At 37.4% G+C, this 24,124-nt stretch overlaps 1 protein-coding gene and 1 non-coding gene across 3 annotated transcripts in view; one reads left to right on the top strand and one right to left on the bottom strand.

Annotated features, from left to right (window-relative positions):
* The window catches only part of MAP2K4 (mitogen-activated protein kinase kinase 4), a 168,483-nt gene that overhangs the window by 63,112 nt on the left and 81,247 nt on the right, over positions 1-24,124 (top strand). For both annotated transcript variants that reach the window (XM_077166020.1, XM_077166019.1), the window contains one exon: positions 22,587-22,761. In XM_077166020.1, coding sequence (XP_077022135.1) covers positions 22,587-22,761 — 175 coding nt within the window. The remainder of the gene's footprint in view (positions 1-22,586; positions 22,762-24,124) is intronic.
* On the bottom strand, positions 296-402 carry LOC143689163 (U6 spliceosomal RNA). The gene has a single exon (XR_013178626.1). It is a non-coding gene; the product is annotated as a U6 spliceosomal RNA (small nuclear RNA).

A 24,124-nucleotide genomic window follows, 5' to 3' on the forward strand; every position in this document is an offset into this window, starting at 1 on the left:
TAGTAGTCTTACTCATATTTACCAATATATTTATTTATGTGATTTCAGTCAGTTATCTAGTGTCTTTTCCTTTTCATCTGCAGTACTCGCTTTAGCATCTCTTGTAGGGCCAGTCTAATGGTGACGAATCCCTTAGTTTTTGCTTATCTAGGAATGCCTTAATCTTTCCCTCATTTTTTTTTTAACATGGGCAGGCACTGGGAAATGAACCTTGGTCTCCGACATGACAGGTGAGAACTCTGTGCCTGCTGAGTCACCCTGGCCCGCCCTCTTTCCCTCATTTTTCTTTTTTTAAGAAAATATGGAACGGTTCACAAATTCGCATGTCATCCTTGCACAGGGCCCATGCTAATCTTCTCTGTATCGTTCCAGTTTTAGTATATGTGCTGCTGAAGCGAGCACTTCCCTCATTTTTTAAAAGGCAGTTTTGCTTGATACCAAATTCTTGGTTGGTGGTTTTTTCTTTTCAGCACTATAAATATATCTTCTCACTGCCTTCTCCCATGCTTTCTGATGAAGTAGACACTCTTATTGAGGCTGTTTTGCTTCTTTCTTACCGCTTTCAGAATTCTCTCTTTGTCTTTGGCATGTCACAGTTCAATTATAGCATGATGTGGTTTAGGCCCATCTGGGTTTAACTTGTTACCAGTTCATTGAGTGTCTTGGGTGTGTATATTCATCTCTTTCATTAAATTTGAGAAATTTTCAGCAATTATTTGTTTTGAATATTCTCTCTGCTCCTTGATATCTTTCTCTTCTTTCTGGGATTCCCACTATATATGTATTGATTCACTTGATGGTGTTCCACAGGCTCCTTAGGCTTTGTTCACTTTTCTCCATTCTTCCATCTGCTCTTCAGATTGAATGACTCATTTGTTTTATCTTCCGAGTCACTGATTCTTTCTCCTCCCAGCTCCAATCTGCTGTTGAACTCCACAAAGGAATTTTTAACTTCTGTTACTGTGATATTTGGCTCTGGTTCCTTTTCATAATTTCCAAATCTCTATTGGTATACTTTTTGTGTTCATATATAATTTTCCTGATTTCCTTTAGTTCTTTCTCCTTGTTTTCCTTTAGCCTTGTAAGCGTATTTAGGACCATTTTCTCAGTCTTTGTAATGTTCCAGGTCTGATTCCCCTCAGTGATTATTTCTAATGCTTTAATTTTCACTTCCTGTGTCTTTGTATGTTTTGTAAACTTTTGTTGAAAAGAAAACATTTTAAAATTTTAATGTCTTTTCTCTGGAATTTAGATTCTGGGGCAACTGTTCCTTAAGCTTATATCCAGCTAGTGTTTTGACAGAACTTTCCCTTAATGCCAGGAGCCAGTGACAACAAGGAAAAACGAAAACACCTTTCCCAGTCTTTACAGATTCACTTGTGTGAGTGCTTTCCTTTAGGGTTTACCCATTGGCTGAGTATGAAGAATAACTCCAGGACAAAATGTAGGAACTACCTTGATCCTTTCTGGCATGTATCTTGTAAAGACAGTGCATGCTATGGCCCTAGAAATTTCCCCATTTAAATGGTTGTGAATATCTGCTCTTCCCTAGGAAACTGTTCCTTCACAGTCCCTGGCACTGCTTTGTGTGTCTACAATCAGTAATCCCTTGTCCCAGGCAGCATGACTTGTCTCCCACAGAGTTCTGTAGGAGAGCTTGGTGAGCTTCCTTCAACTCAGGGGGATGGTCCATTCCTCAGGTCACCAGCAAACAGATTCGACAAGACAATGCGTGCTCCTGGAACTGGAACAAAAAACTAGGATTGTGATTTGTGGGGGGGGGCTCAGTCCTGAGCTGGTTGAGAGGTGAGGAAGGGCCAGATAGGGCACTATGAGATCCTCCTCGTTTTATGGTAGGATCGAGCCTTTTTTCTTGATTTTGGTACTTGCCCTAATACTGCAATCCTTGAACAGTTTTCTGGAGCTTTGAGAAAGATATTTTGACCAGTTCTTACTGGTTGTTCTATGCTTCTGTAGTAGGACAGAGCCCAGAAACATCTCACTTTGCCATCGCGGTTGGGACAGGGCCCTGTACCTTGATTTTTTTTTTTTCACTTAGTATATTTTGCAGATACTTCAAAATTAGCACATGCCCAATTTTTTTCAGTAGGTTATATAGTATTACATTGTATAGGTATATTCTTATGAATTTAACTAATTACTTAACAGTAGCCATTTAGATTATTTTCAGATTTTTATAAAAATACTGTTTTAACAATTATTTTCACATTTTTATTAAAAATACTGTTTTAACAAACAACTTTGTGCAGGTGAAATGTACTTTATTGTTTAAAAAATGTTTAATTCTTTATAGATTGGCAGTTTTCAGGTCCTTCTCCTATCTTAGGAGAGTCTAAGGAGGTAGCTGTACTTTCTTAACTTTGGCATGTTGACCTTTTAAGCTGGATGATTCTTTGTTGTGGGGAGCTAGCCTGTGCATTGTAAGATGTTTAGCAGCATCCCTGGCCTCAATTCACTAGATGCCAGAGTGCTGCTCCCTCCTTCCTCCTGCAAATTGTGAACGAGTAACTCTTAGGGTATAGAATCATCACTCTGGTTGCTGATTCATGTTTTCTTCTTTTCTGACCATGAGGACCTGCAGAAGTCAGGTATGAGAGTTAAACTCCTACTTATCTTTACGATTGAATGGATGACAAAAAAGAGAATCTAGGAAATGGATATAGGGATATCTTAGAGAGTTCAAGGAGTACATTATATTTTGTGATCAGCTGATACCTGTCAGAAACAGAAGCAATCCAGTATATGTTGTATTTGGCAGATGATTGTTGAATGTCTGTCATCTGCTAGGTACTATGTTAGGCACTGGGCATTTCATGCTGAAAAAAAAAGATATGATTGCTATTCATGAAACTTAAGGTTTAGAGGTAGAAACAAACATTAAACAAATATATTCAACAATTATTATATAAAACAGTTTAAGTACTATTGGGAAAAAAGAATCAGATGTTCTGAGAGAATGAAAGAGGGGACCAAACTTAGAGTTGGATTGGTAGAGAGGTAGCCACTGAAGGCTGGTAAATCTGAGTTGGTTTTTGCGAGACTTGGAATGGGCTAAGATTAGAAGAATAGCATGCATTTGAAGTTGCCAAAGTGGGAAAGCTGTTCATGGCATCAAATGAATGCCTGTTGGAATGGGGAATGAATGAATGGGAGTTGAGGCTGTTAAATAGATTAAGATAAGGGGTGGAGAGGCCGCCATTGGCCAGTTAGCATTGGGCCTTATAGGTCAAGCGGATGACATCTAAGTACTGTGGGAAGCCATAGAAGGGTTTTAAACAGGTGAGTGATATGATTTATATTCTAACAGGATTATTCTGGCTGCTGTGTGGAGTATGTATCAGAGGAAAGGAAGAATGGAATTGAGAGACCTGTTGTAGTATAGCTGAAACAAATTGGTTGATAATGACGTTAGACTGATGGCAGTGGACATAGAAGAAAATGAACAGATCCCAGAGAGCTTGGAGATGGAATAAAAAATATATTAGTAATAATTTGAATGTGGGTGGGGAAGGAGATGTTCAGACTGATTCTGAGATTTCAGGCTTGAATGGATGGGTTTAGTTGCCATTAATGGAGATGGAGAACACAGGGATGATGCATCTGTGGATGAGGGGGAAAAAGAGCAAGAGTTCAGTCTTAGGTGTGTTAAGTTGAGAAAAGAATTCAAGCATTTATTCAAAGAGCCTGTTGGGGAGGTAATTGTGGTCAGCTATGTCTAATATTCTGAGAGTACAAGTAAGGCTTATTTGTTGGAGAAGACTCCTTAGGTAGACTTTTTTTTTTTAATCACCACAATGAACTTTTTTTCTTTCTTTTTTGTGAAAAATAATATATTTACAAAAAAAGCAATAAATGTCAAAGCACAGCACCACAGTTAGTTGTAGAACATATTTCAGAGTTTGGCATGGGTTACAGTTTCACAATTTTAGGTTTTTACTTCTGGCTGCTCTAAGATACTAGAGACTAAGATATAAATTTAATGATTCAGCATTCATATGTATTTGTTAAATCCTGTCTTCTCTGTATAACTCCACCATCATCTTTGATCTTTCTTGCCCTCTCTTTAGGGGTGTTTGGGCTATGGCCATTCTAACTGTTTCATGTTGGAAGGGCATGTCACTAATATGGGGTAGGGAGATGAAACTATCTGATGTTATGGAGAGGCTGGGCCCTCTAGGTTTCAGGACTGATCAGGTCCAGGGACCCATCTGGATGTTGTAGGTTTCTAGGTTTCTAGAAAGTTACAGTAGTGCATGGAACCTTTGTGGAATCTTATATATTGCTATAGGTGTTCTTTATGATTGGCTGGAATGGTCCTGATTGGGGATTGGCAGTTGTGATAGGTAGCAATGTCTAACTGAAGCTTGAGTAAGAACAACCTCCAGAGTAGCCTCTCGACTGTATTTGAACTCTCTCTGCCACTGATATTTTATCAGTTACACTTCTTTTCCCCCTTTTGGTCAGGATGTAATTGTTGATCCCATGGTGCCAGGTCTGGATTCACCCCTGGGAGTCATTTCCCATGTTGCCAGGGAGACTTTCACCCCTGGATGTCATGTCCCACGTAGGGCAAGGGCAGTGATTTCACTTGCACAGTTGGGCTTAGAGAGAGTGAGGCTACATCTGAGCCAAAAAAGAGGTCCTCCAGAAGTAACTCTTAAGCATACCTATAGGTAGTCTAAGCTTCTCCGCTGCTTAAATAAGCTTCATAAGAGTAAGCCTCAAGAACAAGGGCATGGCCTATTGATTTTGGGTGTCCCTAAAGTTTGACACAGTTTCAGGGAATTTCCTGATGGTAAAGCTTAATAGCTCCATATTTTTTTCTCCCATTCCTCAGAGGACTTTGCCAATACTTTTTGATTATCTGCTTAATATACTCTAGGATTTACCCTGGCATTATATTAGGCTACACAGGATTAAAGGACCCCTTTCTTATTCTGGGCTCCCTGTGTTTCAGTTGTTCAAGTGAACTATACAGATAAATTATATGCTAGAGAAAGTTTCAGTTCCAGACCATATAAACTTTTCTTCCTTGGTCTCAAATTGGGAGTATGTGTGGTTCTAAAATATAGACATTGTCTTCCTTACCCCTCTAAGGTAGACTTTTTTTTTTTTTGCTTGGGCAGGCAATGGGAAGTGAACCCAGGTCTCTGGCATGGCCGATGAATACTCTGCCTGCTGAGCCATGGTGGTATGCCCTAAGGTAGACTTTTAAGTACTGTGAATTTTCATATGTTTAAGGGGAAAAGATTTTAGCCACTGAAGATTGGGGCCCATAGGGAAAAAGGATCTTAAGGAAACACCTGTTATTTAGGGCAGCTTCCTAACCTTTTCCATAAGAAATCACAGCCCAGGAAAAACTATTGTGTGTTAAGGTTTGTGTATAGCTGATACTTTATCAGTAGCAGCAAGATGCAAACATGAATGTTTGTCTTGTCCACTTTTATAGTCTTCCCTTCCTGGTCATGACACTGCTTTCTACTTCAGAAATCAGTACTTCTTCAAAATATTACAGATTTTTTTAAATACCTTCTCTTCAGTAAATAATATCATAATTTGAAGATTTATAATTGAGGTGTTTGAACATTTCTTGTGGACATCTTTCTTTTTTCGGTTTTTCCTTCTACCTTATTTTAGAACTAAGCAAATATACTCATTTTGTTAGTAGTGCCAGGAAGCAGGTAGTTTCCATGGCAACTGACAGACTGAGTTTACTGTGGAAATTTCCGGAATTAACAGAGCTGCATTGCAGAAAGATGCATAAAGCAGTATTCATCTAGAGATCCTAACAGTGTGGATTCAGAAGAACAGTTGCAGTGGCGTTCAGGGTATGTGCTATGTTTATTTACCTGTTTAAGGAGGATTATGAGTTATATCATAGAGAGACAGCCAGATAAGTAGATGCTGATGAGGGAATAAAACATCATGAGACATTTTAGTCTATGCTTTCTTGATAAAATCAAGAGTGTTCAGGGAAATAGAAGGAAGAAAGAATCTGGGAAGGAAGATATGTTTGATAGCAATGGGAGGAAATCAAGATAAGTGAGGTAGAAGAATGTGATAATGAAATAAGAGGAAAAATACTTCAAATGAATCAGAAAATAGAAGGTTCTTATGGATGATAATTGTTGGCACCAGGAAGTATTTATTTAATCAAAAGAAAATTTGTTGGCATTAACAAGTTTAAAGAATCAAGTTCCCATGTTCAGGAAGAAAAAATGACTTTAAGTTATTACTTGCTGAAAGATACATAGATATGAGAGCTACCCAAGCTGTTAAATAACGAAGTGCTGCCTTCCTAGTGTACTTAATGAATGAAAGAATCAGGGGAATTATCAGACCCGAGTCCCACTCCCTGTTGATTTGTGGAGTATTTTAAGGGAAAAGTCTGAAATGTATTTTAAGATTAAATTTTGGAAATAAAGCTGTAACACATGGGTAGATAAATGGGATTTCTTATCTTTGGGAGGGTAATTGTAGATTTGAAAGAGAAGAAGTTATGAAAAGCAAATAGATGTCATTTAGATCATTTAAATGGTAGATATCATTGAGATGAATGGGTATTATTTAAATCATATTGTTTGTGAACTATAGTCCATGGTCAAATCTGACCCATCACTTATTTTTGTAAATAACTTTTGCTGGAATATAACTACACCAGTTCAGTTGCATATTATCTGAGGTTGCTTTCATTCTGTGATGGCAGAATTGGGTAATTGCCACAGAGACTGTATAGCCTGCAAAGCTTAAAATATCTGGCCCTTTTCTAAAAATTTGATGGCTCCTAGTTTGGATGGCCTATTAGACTACTGGGGCGGCTGTAACAGATTACACAAGCTTTGTGGCTTAAAATAGCAGAAAGTCATTCTCTCAGTTCTAGAGGCCAGAAGTCTGAAATTAAGGTGTTGTCACGGCCATGCTGCCTCTGAAGGTTCTAGAGGAGAATTCTTTCTTCTTCCACCTTCTGGAGGCCTTTGCTTGTGGCTGCATTATTCCAAGTTCTGCCTCCATCTTAACATAACCTTCTCTTGTGTCAGTGTTCTCCTTTTCAGTCTCTTGTGAGGTCACTTGTCATTGGATTTAGGAGTAAAACATCATGAGACATTCAAGATGTCTAATACCTAGCTCAGTGTCTTCTTGAGATCCTTACCTTAATTATATCTGCAAGGACCATTATTCCAAATATGGTCACATTCTGAGGTTCCAGGAGGACATATCTTTTCTTGGGGACCACAATTCAACTCACTACAGGTGTTATTGAAGAATTGGATTTGGTTTCTTAGACTATATTCTATGTTAAGAATAGCTGACTCTTGGCAAGTATCCTCTTGAAACCTATGAAGAGTGTACTCTGCTGGACTCTAGTTGACCTGATGAGGAGGATGTTAAGCTCATTTTTTGGTGACAGGGTGATACAGGGTGAAACAAGCCTAGTTGAGACCACAGAAGACAACCTCTGTGATACAAACATAAATAACAGAGTAGAGGTTGTACTAAAATAGTCACAGTAGAAAAAGCACTAAAAATTCACAGGAAACAGACAACAAAGTGCATTTGAAATTTTAATGAAAGATCATTGGGATCAAAAATAGGAGTTTTGGGAGATGTGACTTGTGTCTAGATTATGGCAGTGGGAAAATATTTATGATTCAAAGCAGGAGATTTAATGCAGGGGTAGTAGAGTGACAATGTAGAATGTACACATCAGTGTATATAACTATGCGATTGAGACTTGACCTCCTGTTGGAGAACTTTTAGGTGAGAATCAGTGATAACGCTCTAGGAGTATACAAACTGTCAGGGTAGGCAGGAGAGAAGCTGTGTGTTGCTTTCCTTTTAGCATATGGGCTTATTTGCCAGCCATGGTAATTAGAGCAGATATCATCGATCCTTATATTTCCTGAGAATCTCATTTGGCATATTTGGGTAGTTTCTTAAATGTTTTGAAAGTAATACATCTGATAAAAAATCAAATAGAAGGGCTGTTATAAAAAGCAAAGGTTTCCTGCTTCTCCCCAATCCCATTCCTTTGAGACAAACACTTTTAACCATTTCTGTTTAATTCTGATGGTTATCTCCATAAAGTCTACATCAGGGGTTTCACTTTAAGGTACATAGGAGAAGATACAGGCATTAGGCTGAGGTCTCCAATTACTGAATGAGGAGGGTTTCCTCTGCAGCTCTGGCATCCACACTGGAATCTCTCCATTTCCTCTGTCAGTTGGGACAGAACTGTTAGAGAAAATCCTGCCGACATAAACAGTACCGGCATTTCCATACTGAGGTGGGGAGGCTGGTTGATGGGGACATCTGTTCTGTAGGTGGGCCTTCAGTTAACTCTGTTTCATGTCTCCACACCTGTTGACTCTCTTCTGCAACCTTACTTCAGCTTTCTTTGCCATCTGTCATTTAGAAATTTGTTGAACAGGTAAACCAGAGTGCTCAGAATGCTGTCTTGAGCTGAAGCATTTACATAGCAATTTAAAATTTTCAGTGAACTGCCTGCACTTAGTTAGCCCTTTAGGCAAAAGAACTAGGGAGAACATTAGAGTTACGGCCTTAGACACTGAGGAGGTGTTCTTAAAGCCTGGAAATTTAGTTGCTTTTAATTTATCCTAGAAATTAGAAGCAAGGGGAAGAGTTATTTGGTATTAATTTTTTTTAAATGGTATTGGTTTAAAAAAAAGAAAGACTTGTTACATCATTTAGACATTGACTGATGCTTATAGGAGCCCTTTATATCCCCTGAGCCTCACCACATAGGGGTCGATTTGTTTGTGTAACCTACTTCTTTTTAAAATATGTTAGAATTCATCTGACACCCTGGCCTAGGCATTGAGAAGTAGAGTTCAGAAGAAAATAGTACAAACCTCTAGAAGGGGCATCAGAGATGTAGGGCTCAGGTGTTTCCAAAATGTTAAAAATTGTAATGATCTTATTGTATATAGTATAAGAAAGCAGCATAGAAGGGCTATATCCACTATGTGACATGGTAGAACAGAGATAGTAGAATGTTAATGAAATAAGATAGGTTCCCATTTTAGAACTTTTTCCAGTGAGAAGTGTCATTTCCCAAGGAAGGGTTAGAAATAATATTATTAAAGGAAATTGCATTTTAGATGAAGCGGCAGTAATAGTCACTAGAGTCTTGGAATGAATTTTGATCACTAAGTCCTCATGAATTACATTCTGGGATTTTGACTGAATTGAAGCTCTTGAAGAAATTATGCAATAAGGTAGCACTAACAGCTAGGAAGATAATTGCATGTATGTGTATTTTTGGGGCTGGGGATCCGGGGGGGGAGGAGAGGCAGCTGGATTTTAAGAGTTTTAGAGTAGTACCATTTAATGTTGATATCCCAGAACATTATAGAATCTCTGTTTTTAAATGGCTTGTTAACATTAAGAAAAGAACAGACTAGGCCTTTTTTATCCAAATTACGGTTCACTAAGAATAAGTAGCTCCATACTAGCCTAGTATACTTTTTTGAAAATGCTCCTGGGACTATAAATTAGGAATATTCTGTGGACTGGGTGTATCTTCATTTCAACATACATGGGCTCAAAGAGGGAACAGTAAACTTAATCCAGGATTTCCAGGTAGGGTTTCCTCGAAGGACAAGGCTAAAATCTATTTCCTTTTAAAATAAATCCTGTTAGTCTGTGATTATATGTCTCCATAATACCAAATTGAGGCATTAGGAAGCTGTGGGAATGAAGGGTTTTTTTCCTTTCTTTAATAAAATATTACACACATAGGATACAGTTATACACCCATGTTATATTTATATATTATATATTTAAGCCTAAATAGCTTCAAAGAAAGGTTCAAATTCCCTTGAATCCAACTATTATTAGACTTTACTTTTTAATTTTCTCATTAGTATTTAGAGTACAAATAAGGAAGGAGAGCATAATAAGGTTTAAGGCATGGGTAGGATTAAACTGGTTGTTCGCAGTTTAAGTAGCCAAAGAAGTTCAGAAATATCATAGATTTCAAGAATGTGAATCTTAAAGAATACATGTTTTCATGAAAGTGGCTGTAAATAAATATATTTCTCTAAAATCCTTTTTCTCATTGATTTGAATTTTGTAATTTGATAAAATTTAAATAATAAAATTAAGCTTGAAAATGCTCCATAGTTATATGTTTAAAAGACAGTTCACATAATAGTATTAAAATTAACTATAGGTTCTAAATGAAAAGTGGTTAAAACTGTTGATTTTCATTTGCTTCAGGAAGTCAAGTTCTGACTTTGTAAAGGCGATTGCAGATTTGTAATGCAAAGGGTAGTATGAATAGCAGCATCCTGCTAAAGTACTTACTGAGAACCAAAGATGAAAATATACAACAACAAAAAATGAAGACAAATTAATGCGAAACTGTTTAGATCTCTACTAGTAATAAAGCAGCCAGAATAAACAAAATAATTTACCCAGAAGAAAGGTGTCCACCTCTGAACTACTGGCTTCAAAGCCTGGAATATCTTCATTCCCTTTCCTGCCCCTTCACCCCTCACTTCATCCAGTTGTACATCTAGCACAAAATAACTTTGGGAAGAGAGGAGAAATGCTTGTTTATGCCTAGTATCTGAAAAGTGTGGTCATTAGAAGTAATGTGCTGAAGATGGGAGTAGATTAAGATCCTGGTAGCAGTACAGATTAAGAACTGTTTGCGTATTTTGTACAGTATTAGAGGACATGGAAGTGGGGGTTAGGAGAATTAACCATTAGAGTAGTGAGTGTTCTGATTGATAATATCCTGAGTGCTGTATGTCTCAAATCTGCTTGTTAACTAGAGGCATATGATAGGCACTTTCCCGTCAAAGAGGTAAGTGGGGCCCAAGGACAATGACATTGTTCTCTCTCTCTCCTTTTTACTCTCCCTCTTTAAAATTTTACTTAGTTCTAAATGACATGCAAATAAACTGCACACAATAAAGTATACACTTTGATGATAAGTTTTGACATATGTGAAATTGTCACCTGTCAAGGTAATCAATGTATCCATCAACTCCAGTTATTTCCCCCCCCCACTTGTAGTTTTTATGTTTAGACACTGAATTTGTTCTTTTTTGTTTTATCTTTCTTGTTTCCATTTAGCTTCTTCCATATTTCCTTTCGTTTCTTGAACATATAGGTTACAGTTGTAAATGCTGTTTTATGCCCGTGTCTCCTAGTTCTTGCATCTCTGTCATATCTGGGTCATTTTTAGTTGATAGATTTTTCACATATGAATTTTATTTTCCTTCTTCTGTGCATGCTGGGTAATTTTGGATTGCATGCAGATGTGGTTGGTTGTTGGGTGTTTTTGTATTCTTATAAATATCTTTGGTTAAACACGAAGCCCAGAGTAAGAATGACAGCGTTTACTCCTGTATAGTTTCATGTAATGCCTGGATACATCCCAGAGTATATTAAGCAGATAATCAAAAAGTATTGACAAAGTTGCTTGAAGGATGGGAGAAAAACTATGGATCTGTTAAATCTTACCCCAGATACTGTGCCAAACATTAGGGACACTCAAATCAGTAGACCAAACCCTTGATCTTGAGGCTTGCTTTTGTGAAGCTTATGTATGTAGCAGAGAAGCTTAGCCTACCTATAGTATGCTTAAGAGTCACCTCTGGAGGATCTCTTTTGTTGCTCAGATGTGACCCCTCTCTAACCCCAACTCTGCAAATGAAACCATTGCCCTTTCCCCTATGTGAGACATGATATCTAGGGATGAAAGTCTCCCTGGTGGCATGGGAGAGGACCCCCATAGATGAGCCTGGTCCTGGCACCGTGAGATCAGCAATGCCATCTTGACCAAAAGAGGGAAAAGAAGTGTAACAAATAAGGTATCAGTGGCTGAGAGAGTTCAGATAGAGTTGAGAGGCTACACTGAAGGTCACTCTTAACGTATGCTTCAGTTAGACATTGCTACCTATCATAACTTGCCAACCTAACCAGAACCATTCCTGCCAACCCTAAAGAAAACTTAGGGTGTTATATGAGATTCTACAAAGGTTCCATTCACTAGGGTAACTTTCCAAAACCTGCAACCTCTTATGGGTCCTTGGACCAAATAAGTCCTGAAATGCAGAGGGGTCAGCCCTTCCAGAACATCAACTAGTTCTATCCCCCATCCTATATTACTGACAGCCCCTTCCAACATGAAAAATTTGGAATGGGCATAGCCCAAATACCCCTAAAGAGTGGGAGAAAGATCAAAGGAAATGGTGGAGTTATACGGAAAAGGTCGAATTTAACAAATGAGTATAAGTGTTGAATCATTATACTGATATTTCTTTTAGCCTCTGTATGTTAGAGCAACTAGAAATAAAAACCTAAAATTATGGAATTGTAACCCATACCAAACTCTGAAATCTATTATACAACTAATTGTTGCAATGTACTTTGAAATGTATTGCTTTTATGTATATATGTTATTTAAAGAGGAGGAATATAATGGAGGAGATAGGAATTACCAAATGAGTTATGACTGCTAAATCATTACATTGATATTTCTGTTTGTCTCCAGTGTCTTAGAGCAGGTAGAAGAAAAATCAAAAAATTGTGGAACTGTAACCCATACCAAACATTAAAATCTGTTCTATAACTATTTGTTAAAATGTGCTTGGAAATGTATTGCTTTTTGTATATATATTAAATTTCACAATAAAAATGTTAAAAAAAATCTTTACTTAAGTTACTTGAAAGTTGGTTTATTTAATCCTTTTTGGACTTTTTGCCTTTTAGCTTTGGGAGGTTGGACCAGAACAGCTTCATTTAAAGCTAATTTTATCTTATTAGAGAGGGAAAATCCTTCTGAGTATTCTCTCAGATTCCCCATGAATTATGAAGTTTTCCACCCTACTGGGTGATAATAGGAACCAGCCTTATGTGAGCCTGGGATTTATTCCATCTAATCCTTTTGAGTAGTTCTTCTCTTGGGATTAGGTTAGAATCCTCACAAGCATGCACTGATTAAGGAGGCACGTCTGCGGATTTCTCTATGCAGTACTCTCTACTATAGCACTCTGCCTTGGGAACTCTAGCTGCCTTGTTCTTCCCAGATTCCCTGATCCATCTCTTCAACATAGGTAATCTGCCAGGATCTGTCCCTGCCTTGCAGCCTGTGAACTCTTTCCAGGCAGTAAGCTGGGGCAGTTGTAGGGTTCACCTTATATGTTTTCTATCTCAGGGATGACTCACTCTTTGTTGCCTGATGTCCAATATCTTCAAAACCATTGTTTCATATAATTTATCTTTTTTTTATTTTCCATTGTGAGGGGAAGTGAGTCTGTTTTTGTTATGCCCAATGGGTGGAAACGGAAGTCCCACACTGGCACTGAGTGTAAGATGGGAACAGGAGTTATGGAACCAGGGAACAGTATCTTGATAACTTTGAGAAAGAGCATTTCTCTGAATAAGATATTTCCAAGATTCAAAATAGTTTTTACAAAAATGATTGGCATTCTTAATACAGTGGAAGAAATTATGGCATTTGTAAAGGAGGATCAGAAAATCTTGAAAAAACATAATTGCATGAGTGGGCAGCAGGATTATTGAAAAGGGAAGTAAATGAGAAAAAAACATTTCTAGGACACTAAAAAATGCAATGGCAAATTGAAATCCATATTGCATGCAGTGGTGAGCAGAAATGACGCTACATGACAGCAGAAGAGAATGTAAGGAAATGATTGCTTTGAAAGCTTGCAGATTACTGAATGCTTTACATGTCAGTTCATAAATGTAGTAGGAAAGTAAACAGCAAACTGGGTAAATAAAGGCTAGTACAGGTCACAGAGTGGATTATGTGAGCACCTAGTGCATTGCCAAGTTCAAGAAATTTGACATTGACATAAAGTTTACATTCTACATTCCATTTTTCCCTTATGTCCCCGTAACGTCCCTTTGAGCCTTTTCTCCTCCTTTCTTAGATCCCATCCAGGATCAGGTATTGCATTTAGTTGTCATTAATCTGTTAGTTTCTCTTTTTCTTTCTTTGTTTTTTAAATGTGGAAACATATATACAACATAAATCTTCCGGTTCCAACCCTTCCCAAGCACACCACTCAGTGGTGTTAGTCACATTCACAATGTTGAAGTGCCCTCACCACCATTCGTTCCTTTCCCTTCGCTCCAAACAAATTCTACGTTCATTTTGCTTTAACTCCCCATTGCCCCTGGCCCCACACTTGGTACCTGTACTTTACCTTTTGTCTTTAAGAGTTTACATATCCTCTGATATTTTCTTTATGGTTTACCTGGGGCTTAAATTTAAAATCCTGAATCTATGACAGTTTTGTTTACTTTGATACAAATTTAACTTCAATAGCATGTATAAACTATGTTCTTACATCCCTCCATCCCCCAACTTTCATGTAGTTATTGTCACAGATTGCATGTCTATGCATTCTGAGTCCCAAACCATTAATTCATCATTACACTTATGCATTTGCTTTTTAGATCCTGTAGGAAATAAAAAGTAGAGTTACAAACCAAAAATGCAACAGCATTGGTATTTATATTTACCTATGTCTTTATCTTTACCAGAGACCTTTATTTCTTCATGTGGCTTCAGTCAGTTAATTGTCTAATGTCCTTTCTTTTTTGGGGTGTACATGGTCCAGGAATTGAACCCGGGTCTCCCACATGATAAGCGAACATTCTGTCCACCTGTGTACCCCTGGTCCTTTCTTTTTAATCTGCAGAACTTACTTTAGCATCTCTTGTAGGGCCAGTCTAGTGGTGACAATTTCCCTCAGCTTTTGTTTATCTGGGAATGTCTTAACTCTTGCCTCATTTTTGAAAGATACTTTTGTTGGATATGGATGCTTGGTTTGCAGTCTTTTGCTTTCAGCACTTTAAATGTGCCTTCCCACTGCCTTCAGGCCTCCATGGTTTTTTATGAGATGTCAGCATTATCTGTCGAGGCTCCCTTGTATGTGACACGTTGCATTGTTCTCTTATGGCTTTCAGAATTTTGTCTTTGTCATTTGACAATTTGATTATAACATGGTGCAATCTGGGTTTATCTTATTTGCAGTATGCTAGGTATCTTGGATGTTTGTGTATATATATATTCATGTCTTTCATTAAATTCTGGAAGTTTTCAGTTATTATTTCTTAGAATATTCTCTCTGCACCTCTCTTTTCTCCTGGGACTTGTACATTGCATTATGTGGTATATTTGATGTTTTCCTACAAGTTCCTCAGACTCTGTTCACTTTTCTTCGTTCTTTCCTCTTTCTGCTCCTCAGAGTGAATATTTTCAGTTATCTTATTTTCAAGTTCATTTATTCTTTCTCCTGACAGCTCTAATCAGTTTGGAACTCCACTAGGGAATTGTAAGTTTCTGTTATATTGTTCTTCTATTCTGTTTGGCTCCTTTTCATGATCTTCTTCTTTCTTGATATTCTCTTTGTGTAGTTTTTCTGATTGTCTTTAGTTTTTTGTTCATGTTTCTTTTAGTTTTTCTTTGAGCATATTTAAGACTTTTTTTTAAATTTTAATAATATATATTATATATTTACATACTATGTGATCATCCAAAGTGTATACTCAGTGGTTCACAGTATCATCATATAACTGTTCATTTATCATCACAACTGACTTTTTTTTTGTGAAAAATAATATATACAAAAAAGCAATAAATTTCAAAGCACACTGCAACAATTATTTGTAGAACAGATTTCAGTTTGGTGTGGGTTACAATTCCATAATTTTAGGTTTTGCTACTAGCTGCTCTAAGACACTGAAATCTAAAACAAATATCAATATAATGATTCAGCCTCATACTCATTTGTTAAACCCAACCTTCTCTGTATAACTCTTTCATCTCCTTTGCTCTTCCTCTCACTAATTAGGGGTATTTGGGCTATGCCCACTCTTAACTTTTTCATGTTAGAAGGGGCTGTCAATAATATGAGATGGGGGATGGTGCAAGCTGATGTTCTGGAGAGGCTGGCCCCTCTGCATTTCAGTATTTATCTGGTCTAGGGACCCATTTAGAAGTTGTAGGCTTCTGGAAAGTAGTCCTAGTGCATGTAACCTTTATAGAATCTTATATAACACCCTAAGTTTTCTTTAGGGTTGGCAGGAAGGGTTTTGGTTGGGGTTTGACAGGCTAAGATAGGTAGCAGTATCTAACTGAAGCATGCATAAGAGTAGCCTCCAGAATAGCCTCTTGACTCCATTTGAACTTTCTCAGTCACTGATACCTTATTTATTATGCTTCTTTCCCCCCTTTTGGTCACGATGGCATTGTTGATCCCATGGTGCCAGGGTCAAACTCACCCTTGGGAATTATCCATGGCATTGTCAGTCCCAATGTTGCCAGGGAGACCTTTCACCCCTAGATGTAGAACAACTTTTTTCTTAAGCCCTTTTTTTTTTTTAATTGTGAAATATAACATACACAAAAAAGCACTAGGTTTCCACGTACATTTTAACAAGTACTTATAGAATAGATTTTAATGTTTGGTGTGGGTTATAGTTCCACGATTTTTCTTCTATCTGCTCTAAGACACTGGAGACCAACAGGTAACAATATAATGATTCAGCAGTTATACTCATTTAATTCCTATCTTCTCTGTTATACTTCTCCTTTTCTTTAAATAACATATATACTTAAAAGCAGTACATTTCAAAGTATATTGCAACAGTTAGTTGTAGAACAGATTCCAGAGTTCGGCATGGGCCACAATTCCACAGTCTTAGGTTTTTACTTCTAGCTGCTCTAAGGTACTAGAGGCTAAAAGAAGTATCACTATAATGATTCAGCACTCACACTCATTTGCTAAACCCACCCCTCTCTGCATAACTCCAACACCAACCCCAATCCCTTTGCAGAATCCCGTACAATTCTTTAGGACTGGCAGGAATGGTTTTGGTTGGGGTTCGGCAAGTTATGATAGGTAGCAGTATCTAACTGAAGCATGTTTAAGAATGAACTCCAGTGTAACCTCTCTACTCTATTTGAACTCTCGGTCACTGATACCTTATTTGTTACACTTGTGTTCCCTCTTTTGCTCAGGGATGGTATTGTTGATCCCACCATGCCAGGGCCAGACTCATTCCTGGGAGTTATATCCAATGTTGCCAGGGAGACCTTTCACCCCTGGATGTAGGGGTGAAATATATATATATTAGGACTATTTTTAAAATATCTTTTTCTGTAATATCCCTGATCTAGTCTCCCTCACTGATGGTTTCTAATGCTTTTATTTTCTCCTTTGCCTGGGTCATCACTTCCTCTTTTTTTCTATGTTTTGTGACCTTTTGGTGAAACCTGCACATTCTGATATTTTAATGTATGATTCCTGGAATTTAGACTCTGAATTCCTTAATCTTGTATCCAGCTAGTATTATAACAGAGCTTTCCTTGTAATGCCATTTGTTAGCAACAACAGGTAGAAGAAGATGTTCAAAAAGAAATAGTGAATTTGACGAACAGCTCCAGGCTAAATCTTAGGGGCATCCCTGATCCTTTCTGTGCACGCCTCTTGTCTTGGTCATGTGCACCTGGCCCTAGGAATTCCTCTGGTTACAGAGAATCAAATGTCGCCTCTTCCTTAGCAAACAGTCTCCTCCAGGCCCAGGGCACTGCACTGTATGTTCTATAGCCAACAATCCCTTGCTCCAGGCAGCATGACTTGACTGCCCTCCCATAGTGTTCTGTAGGAGCCGCATTCTACACGCAGGGGCAAATTCAGGCCATCACCAAGCAGTTGGACCATGCATATTCCCGGCATGTTCGAGGGTTATTCTGTTTGCTGTGAAGTTGGTCTAGGTGTCTGCCCTGGGAATGCAGGCCACCTGTGTTCAGAGCCAGTGAAACAATAGAGGAGCCAGCCAGGCCAGCAAAAGACCCCATTGCTTTTAAGTGGCCTTTTTCTTGTTACAGGGCTTGTCCTATTGTTGCAGGCCTTTGACAGCTTTCTGGAACTTTTACAAAGATGTTTTTGCCAGTTCTTGTTGGTGGTTGAAAGCTTCTTCGGTATGAGCCCTGAAGCATGTCATTCTACCACCTTGATCAAGGAGGGGCTCTGATACAGCTCCTTTTATATTACGTTTATATGGCCATGTCTAACTGCAGTGAAGAATGGGCGTGTAGCTTTTTCCATAAGTTTATTATTCTCCTAAATAAAATTGGATTCTATTAAGAAAGATGAAGAGGAGACTAAATATTGGGCAGCAACTAGTGGTTGCTTCCACAGTAACTCTTGTTGCGTTTCCCTGTTACTGAGTTTCTCAGCTATAAGTAGGAATCCTATACAATCTTTCCTGTAGGCAGCTAAGGGTGATCTGAATTAAATTATGCATAAAGTTATGAAAGGAAAGATTTTTAGGAATTATTTAGGACATTTAAGAATTATTTCTTATAAAGCACCTTTGTTTTCAAGAAAGTAATATCCTCAGAAGTCAGTGGAACCTTTTTTTCCCTTTAGGCGGATAACTACAGAGAAATATTTATTGTTCAGTAAGTAAAGGCAACTTTATACCTCTATTGATTTCTACTTTTCCCCAATATTCTCAATGAGTGTTTTCTCTACAGTTCATTAGCAAGCTTATTTCTTTCATCAGTGTCCTCATTGTAATTTAGGACAGAAATAATGATTAGCAGACTACATATGATCCTTTGTTGCCCTGGAGACTTTTTTGATGAACTTTTTCTAGAAGTGTAATAGAGTAATGCTTTGAAACTGCTATTGTAACTTTACCAAAAATAATTTGTCTCTATCATTCTATGAGAATACTAAAGGAAATTTGTTTCAGGTTATGTATAGGGTCTGTTACATAGCTCTGAAAGTATTGGGGCCTGGAAGAACTTGGGTCACAATAAAATGATTTTGTCTTTGAACTCTAGGACTTGCATAAATACATTTAGTTTCATTATTATCTGATATTTTGGAAAATTTTTGGTGTTGATTATTTGGAGATTCCAGGTTTTAAAAAAAAGTTGCTTCCTTTCTATTTGTATATGGAACTAATTGAGAGAGATACAGTAGCCAAATAGATGAAGGTTATAGAGTTTGTCTTTTTGTGATAAATTGATTGGAAACTTAGGTCTTCGTTTGAGGCAAGAAGAGTTGCTAACACTCCTTACCTTTGAGTTATTCCCTTACCTGCCCAGTCATTGGCATCCGCTAATAAGTCATAAGAGATGGACAGCCAGAGTGAACCCTTTTTCTAGGCAATTTGGCTTTAAAAGAGGAAATGAGCTCAGTGTGTCCAGTTTCTGAGGGCTCAGGTGAGATATCAGATCATCCATATAATGATGAGGCATGGGGAGAAAGTGTTCCCTCTAAACAATTGAAAGGGGTAAGCCTTAAAATCTTTGATAGTCTCCATTCCTTCGTATTGCATCCTTTTTATAAAGCTAGGGAAGATAATCTTTTAAAGAGGAACTTGAAGATCCCACACACAGCATAAACCCTGTCTATATTAATCAGCAGATTTGAAGGTTGGATGCAGTATGTCCGTGAATGTAAGTCTGATTGATTTTTTTAAAAATTTTAATCCTTTGTATTATCTGTAGATTTCACCAAAGTTTATTATTGCCACTGAAATTCTGTTTACCTTCATATAGGACAAAATATTTTAAGGGCCAGTAACATCAGCCTATACTGAACAGCTATTCTGATGTTAGTATCTTTCCACAAATGCATCATACTTGAAATACTGCCCTCAAGAGAAATACTATTGAATAAAAATTAAGAAAAAAAAAACTATGAAACTACACTACACAAACATCGAACCCTGAGTTAAACCATGGTCTCTAGTTAATAGAACAATTATGAAAGTATGTTATCAGTTGTAGCAAATGTTCCACATCAAAGTAAGTTGTTTATAATAGGGTGGTATATGGAAATCCTGTATTTTATGCATGATTGTTTTGTAAACCCACAAATTCTCTAATAAGCAATAATAAAAATTTTAAAAAAGATGTATTATTCAGTTCTGATTTGTGATCTGTAGGGATTAAGAAATGTAAGTTTGTAGTTGATTTTTGAGTTGGACTGCGTGTCATGTGAAAGTTTAATTACAAATCCTATTACAATAAAAACTACTAAAACTTAAACTTCATCTTGAAGACCTTGAAATCCAAAGCTATAATTAGATATTACAAATGATGCTTAAATTGAATTGCTGGTTAAACAAAAAGACTCGTCAGTTTTAAAATTTATTGGAATGGAATCCTTTTTTTTACTAATGGATCCTATGAATGGAGAATAGTACTAATGGGATTTTTCTATGTAGGTGGTTAGTTATGCTGCCAGGATTGTATTCCTGTCTGAGGACTTGGGTTTTTATGTTGAAACCTCAGTCCCTTGCTTGTTTCTTGGGTAGACCCAAAAAAGAGAATGATGGAATATCTTGGTCTAGTATTGCCCATACGATAGAGCACTTACATTTGTTTTGTAAGGAATGTGAGTACAGTGTAAGTTCCTAGGCTGGACTTAAAAGGCAAGGGCATTGGGAATAACTGTTATGTTAGTCAAGTTGAACTTATTTTCAAGTCAGAGGTTCATGATAAAATGACAGAACTTCTGATACTGTCTAGTAGAAGTAAAACTTATATCTTGCTTAGCAAATTTTCCTCAATATAGAAACTGTAATTAAGGTGTTGGCCCCATAGTACGTTGCCTCAGAGATTGAGTGCTAGTGTTCAATGCTAAAGGTTCAGGTCAGGCTTCCAGATCTAGTTGGCATAGTGCTGTCGCTATGTACAATCCAGTTTTTAGAAGCTGTCTAGGTTGGGCTATTTAAACAATAACTGAAATTGATTCATTTTTACTGAACGATTGCCAGCTCAATATGAACAAAGACTGAATGAATATGACTTGGTGATGTCATAATAGTGATACATTTTTCTGTGCTTTTCACAACTGTTTCCTGACTAAATGATAAACATGGAATTCTGGGTGGTAACTCTGTTGAGTTTTGTTTTTAAATAACTTTTTTACAATATAATTCATATCCCACACAGCTCACCCATTAAAAATGTCCATTTCAGTGACTTATAGTAAATTCAGAGTTTGTGCATCATTACAACATTTTAGAACTTTTCATTAGCCCAGAAAGATACCTTGCATCCCTTAGCCTCCAGATCTGTTCATATTCAAAAGGAAAAGAAGGACCTTATCTAGAAATCACCCAAAAGGCTAAACTATGTTAGCCATTAACAGAGAATACCTTAATGCTGAAATTCAGTCTTTAAAGTGATAGAATATTACAGCTCTTTTGTCATTCTCTGATTTTATATAGTAATGAAATATTTGTTCCATATCTCAAGGATGCTAACAAGAGGTCATCTTACATAATATAACATAATCCTATGAGTGATATCACATCACTTTTGCCATGTTTTGTTGGTTAGAAGCAAGTCATAAGTGCCAACCATACTTTGTGAGAGGAGTTTACACAAGGAGTGAATGCCAGGAAGGTGGAATCATGGGGACCACTTTAGAGCTTGTCTGCCACAACCCTTAAATGGATGAATAGTTTAAAAGCTTTGCTTCTAGCTTATAAGCAATTTTAATGAACTTTTTTCAGCTACCCTCAATGGTAGGACTAGTACATGTTTTTACCAGTGACTAAACTGAACTATAGTGCTAATATTTAATTGCCACTGATCATAAGACGATTATCATTATACATGAAACTTCTTTGTGGTACGATATTTCCTGGCTAAATCTGTCTAATTTAGGAAAAAGATTACTGAGAAAATTAATAACTGGAGTTGACCTGGATATTATTTCCATCTTAAAAGTTGAGTTCAGGCTTTACCTCTGTACCCAGGTAGATTGTTATGAGTCGTCACTTAGGCCACTGATTTCTGGGCTCCTTGTGATTTTGTGTGTTTTATGGGTGGAAGTATCTTGTAAGGTGAAAAACAGTTATATGCTGTTGATTTAATTGTTCACGTACCTCAGCCTGGCATTAAGAACATTGCCATATACCACGGCAATTGTTCCCAAACTTTGCTGCACATTAAAATCACATGGAGATCTTTCAAAATGCTGAATCCTGGCTCCCATCCTCAGATATTCTGATTTAATTGCTATGAAGTAATACTTGGCTATCTGTATTTTAAAAATTTCTGTAGGTGGTTCTAATGTGCAGCAGCATTTGGGAATCACTGCACTAAGGGGTTGAAGCCTTACAATAATTAATGTTGGGTGAAGTAGGACAGGACTTTTTGGAAATTGAGTTTTCAACTCCTGGGATTCTGCATTTGATAGTGCAGTTTTATGAAGTTTGAAAAAGAGCTTATATTTCCACGTGAAAACTCGTCTGCAGAATTAGTTTCATCGATAAATGTAAATTTAGTTTTAGGTCCCATTGAAGCTATGTCTTTTGGCTTATAAATAGCCTAAATTCAGGTCTTTTTTTGCTGAATGTACAAAAAATCAAACTGAAAGAAAGAAACCAAAAAATTTCCAAAACCTGCATTTGAGTGCTTTAGTAAGTTAAAACAAGTTTCCCACACATTACTTAGTGCTAGCTAAAAGAAAAAAAGTTAAAACTTATTTAAAATGTGGAAAAATTGCTTCCCAATATTTTGACAGAGAGAGACTGAGAACGCACAGCATCGAATCATCAGGAAAGCTGAAGATCTCCCCTGAACAACACTGGGATTTCACTGCAGAGGACTTGAAAGACCTTGGAGAAATTGGACGAGGAGCTTATGGTTCTGTCAACAAAATGGTCCACAAACCAAGTGGGCAAATAATGGCAGTTAAAGTAGGTGATGCCCATAATTACTTTTGGTGCTTTAATCCATTAGGTGAAATTTGGTGGTGGAATAATATCTGTTCTTAACTTTTGTGGTAAATACAAGGTGCTTAAAAAGTTGCTTCTCAGGATTTTTTTAGGGTGTTTTGTATGGAGGTTGTCTTGTTGGTGGCATGTTTTCTCATTCTTTAGAAACATGAATGTGTGAAGTGTGCTTGCCCATTGCATTTTTGGCATGATGCATTAACGTGTTTTACACTTCAGGCCCTTCTACTGCCAAGGTGAGTTCAGGCCAGTCGGCTACATCCCTGGGAGCAGGGCAGTGCTGCACTGAGCCAGGCGGGGAGCTGGAAGAGGAGGCAGCACACTGGGTTGGGCAAGGTGCGGGGCTAGGGCTAACAGCAGTCTTACTGAAGGTTTCCTGGAAACCACACACATGCTGTTGCCACTAACCTCAACCTTACTCGGTCCTGACCGGCTCGGCTTCTGTTTGTTTATTTCATCTCAACTCAGTACTGCCCTGTTCCCTGGTTTTAAAGTTGTACTGAAATACATACTTTGTGATGATCCTGACACATTCTGTTCTTGAGAGGGTCATGCCACTTAACATGTTCATTTAAAAAAAATCAGGAATGGCCAGAAATGAAATTTGCCTCATACACTGTAACTGGCCAGAAATGGAATTTGCCCCATACACTGTAACTGATAGACTTAAGTTGGTACCTGTAATGAACTAGTAGCTTCCACCCAGCTGCTAATGGTCAATGTAATTGTTATTTGTTCATTTGTTTGTTTAGACGTTTAATGGTTGTTTGTTCTGTGTAAGTTTTTTTTTGAAAACTGGGAAGTAGGGATGTCGATTTAAAAAGCTAGATATGGCCATGTCCTTAGGGAATATAAAATTTCTCTGAGAATAAATAATGTCCCAGTTTGTAAGAATAGAGAATGAGTTTGCAAAGACTGTTCTGAGTTAAACATCTTCATGTTAAGTGTCTGTTTGGAGGGTTTGTTAATGTCTCTTACGGGAGAAAGGCCTCAGTTTCTTGTTGGACTTTTGGAGGTGGATTTGTATCATATTAATATAAAATGCTAACTGTCTAGGTCTGTCGTGAGCCACATCTAACTCTAATTTTTTCAGCCTCCTTAATTGGTGAGCTTTCTGTTTGCTGGGTTAGTTAAAATTAATCTAAATTGGTGGTGATGAATTTTATGATTTTCTTTATGGATTCTTAGCCTTGTCTTTGGCAATGTTTCTTTACAATGTGATGAGAACTGTAGACTCTTTTCTTAGGAAAATACATATACACTCAATTTTGCATAATGAACAGACTAAGGAACTCTGCTCTGGATTGTTTATCAAAATAAAATGTTT

Source organism: Tamandua tetradactyla, chromosome 6 (genome assembly GCF_023851605.1).
Source record: "Tamandua tetradactyla isolate mTamTet1 chromosome 6, mTamTet1.pri, whole genome shotgun sequence".
NCBI classification, from domain to species: domain Eukaryota; kingdom Metazoa; phylum Chordata; class Mammalia; order Pilosa; family Myrmecophagidae; genus Tamandua; species Tamandua tetradactyla.